Source organism: Penaeus monodon, chromosome 13 (genome assembly GCF_015228065.2).
Source record: "Penaeus monodon isolate SGIC_2016 chromosome 13, NSTDA_Pmon_1, whole genome shotgun sequence".
In the NCBI taxonomy this organism is placed as follows: domain Eukaryota; kingdom Metazoa; phylum Arthropoda; class Malacostraca; order Decapoda; family Penaeidae; genus Penaeus; species Penaeus monodon.
In genome coordinates, this window is record NC_051398.1 from 4,113,223 (window position 1) to 4,114,918 (window position 1,696).

At 35.1% G+C, this 1,696-nt stretch overlaps 1 protein-coding gene across 1 annotated transcript; it reads right to left on the bottom strand.

Moving 5' to 3' along the window:
• Positions 1–446: 446 nt before the first annotated feature.
• LOC119580464 (protein O-mannose kinase-like) lies at positions 447–1,499 on the bottom strand. Its single transcript, XM_037928614.1, has 2 exons — positions 1,461–1,499; positions 447–1,397 (listed from the first exon to the last, which is right to left on the bottom strand). The coding sequence occupies exons 1-2, from the start codon at positions 1,497–1,499 to the stop codon at positions 447–449; spliced, it is 990 nt and encodes a 329-aa protein (XP_037784542.1).
• Between the last annotated feature and the right edge of the window lie 197 nt (positions 1,500–1,696).

A 1,696-nucleotide genomic window follows, 5' to 3' on the forward strand; every position in this document is an offset into this window, starting at 1 on the left:
AAAAAAAAAAAAAAAAAAGTATGAGTAAAATAATTCTGGGATTGTAATCACACATATACATATATAAATATCTCTTTATTATCACAAGTATATTCATTTTGTTATCCTTGTCCAAATAATGTAACACAGGATGCGGTTTGACAATTCTCGTTCTACAAAATTTAAACAGGCTCAAAATATTACTCTGAAGGAACAGTAAGTTTACAGTATAGCTTCCATAAAAGATGATGGTAACAAAACATATGAGAGGTCTGTAAAGTTTATGTGTGAAAAAAGTTGTTCACATATTCAACAAAAATTGTATTCAGAAATCAATCTTCCTTCAAGGCTAGTTTATATTTAATAGTCAAATACAGGAGTATAAAAAGCAGTGACACATAAATCAGAAAGTAAACTGACCAGGAAATACCTAACTTTTTTTTACAAATCACCAAAATTCTATACCACTATAATTCTTCTTTAGTACCGTAAGGGCTTTCATTGAAATACCCTTGGAAAAGATCCTCATACAACTGTAAAACCTCTCTTGCTGATGGCCTAGCCTGTGGCCTCTTCTCCCGACATTTTTTGTGAGTTGGAAAGACATGGTATCGGAATATTCTCGCCTCCTCACTCTTCCCTAAAAAGTGATTGCACACAGCAGGAATTTTCCAAATGTCAACCTTTTCACTATAAGGGGGCATTCGACCTTCCGTGAATTTCTCTCCATCGTATGGCCATTTCTGTTCCGGTGCCACAAAGTCTCCCCTGATCTCCCTGTGTCCACAAATAATGCCTTCACGTCCCACTTGCGGTAAAGCATCAACATCGTTCAAAATCAGGCTGAGGGAGGAAGTTATCAGATACTGCTCTAGGGTTTTATTCAGTGTATTCGAATCACACATTACTCTTGTGCCTAGAGGACTGTTGTGTAAAAAGTCTAGTATACTAACATAGTCTATACATAAATGAAATCTCTCTTTTAGGCCAACAATATTTCTCTCACTAAATACCTTATGCATGTTTAGAGCATTGCCTAAGGAATGATACTCTGTTATGTATACATGAGCTTCCTCACAAAAGCCCAATAACTGAATCAGAAACCTACTAGCACCAATGCCTTTCAGAAAATCTAAACCTGCCTTGAAATCTTCCAAATAGTCTCTGTTGTTAATGTAAACATATGCCACAGCAGCCTGATTCCTCCATGATGACTGGTAAATCTGCTTCACAGCACCAAAGCCAAGAAGATCCCCTATTGCCATGTCCTTTATATCACTACAAGTTATCCATGGGTGACACTCTTTCATATCTCCAATTCTAAAGAAGCCTGAATCACAGGCTTCTTTAGAGATAACGAGTTCAATAAAATGAAGAAAATTAATGAGAAATTGTAGTTCCAAAAGCACATTTTGTACCTGTAGTAAGATATTATAAGATATTTCTAATTCTTAAAGTCTCCTAAGTCTTCATGTTCTCACAATCTCAGCTTCACAGCCTGCATAATCTGGTTCATACATTCTTCAAAAAGTTCTTCTCTTCACTTAAGCAATTTCTGTTTCATGATAGATATGATATCATTGAAATCATCATGTTCCAAATGCTTCAAAGGATACTTCATAAAGCATTCTGCTCTTTCAAAATTAAATCTGTTTTAAATCTGACTCATGAATGGTTAAATATTCTTTACATAATGAGCTAGTTTGCGAGTTTAATT

Coding starts and splice junctions, on each gene's coding strand:
- LOC119580464 (XM_037928614.1), bottom strand. CDS start 1,499: ATGTATGAACCAGATTATGCAGGCTGTGAAGCTGAGATT. Junction 1,398..1,460: donor CAGGCTGTGAAGCTGAGATT/GTGAGAACATGA, acceptor ATCTTACTACAG/GTACAAAATGTGCTTTTGGA.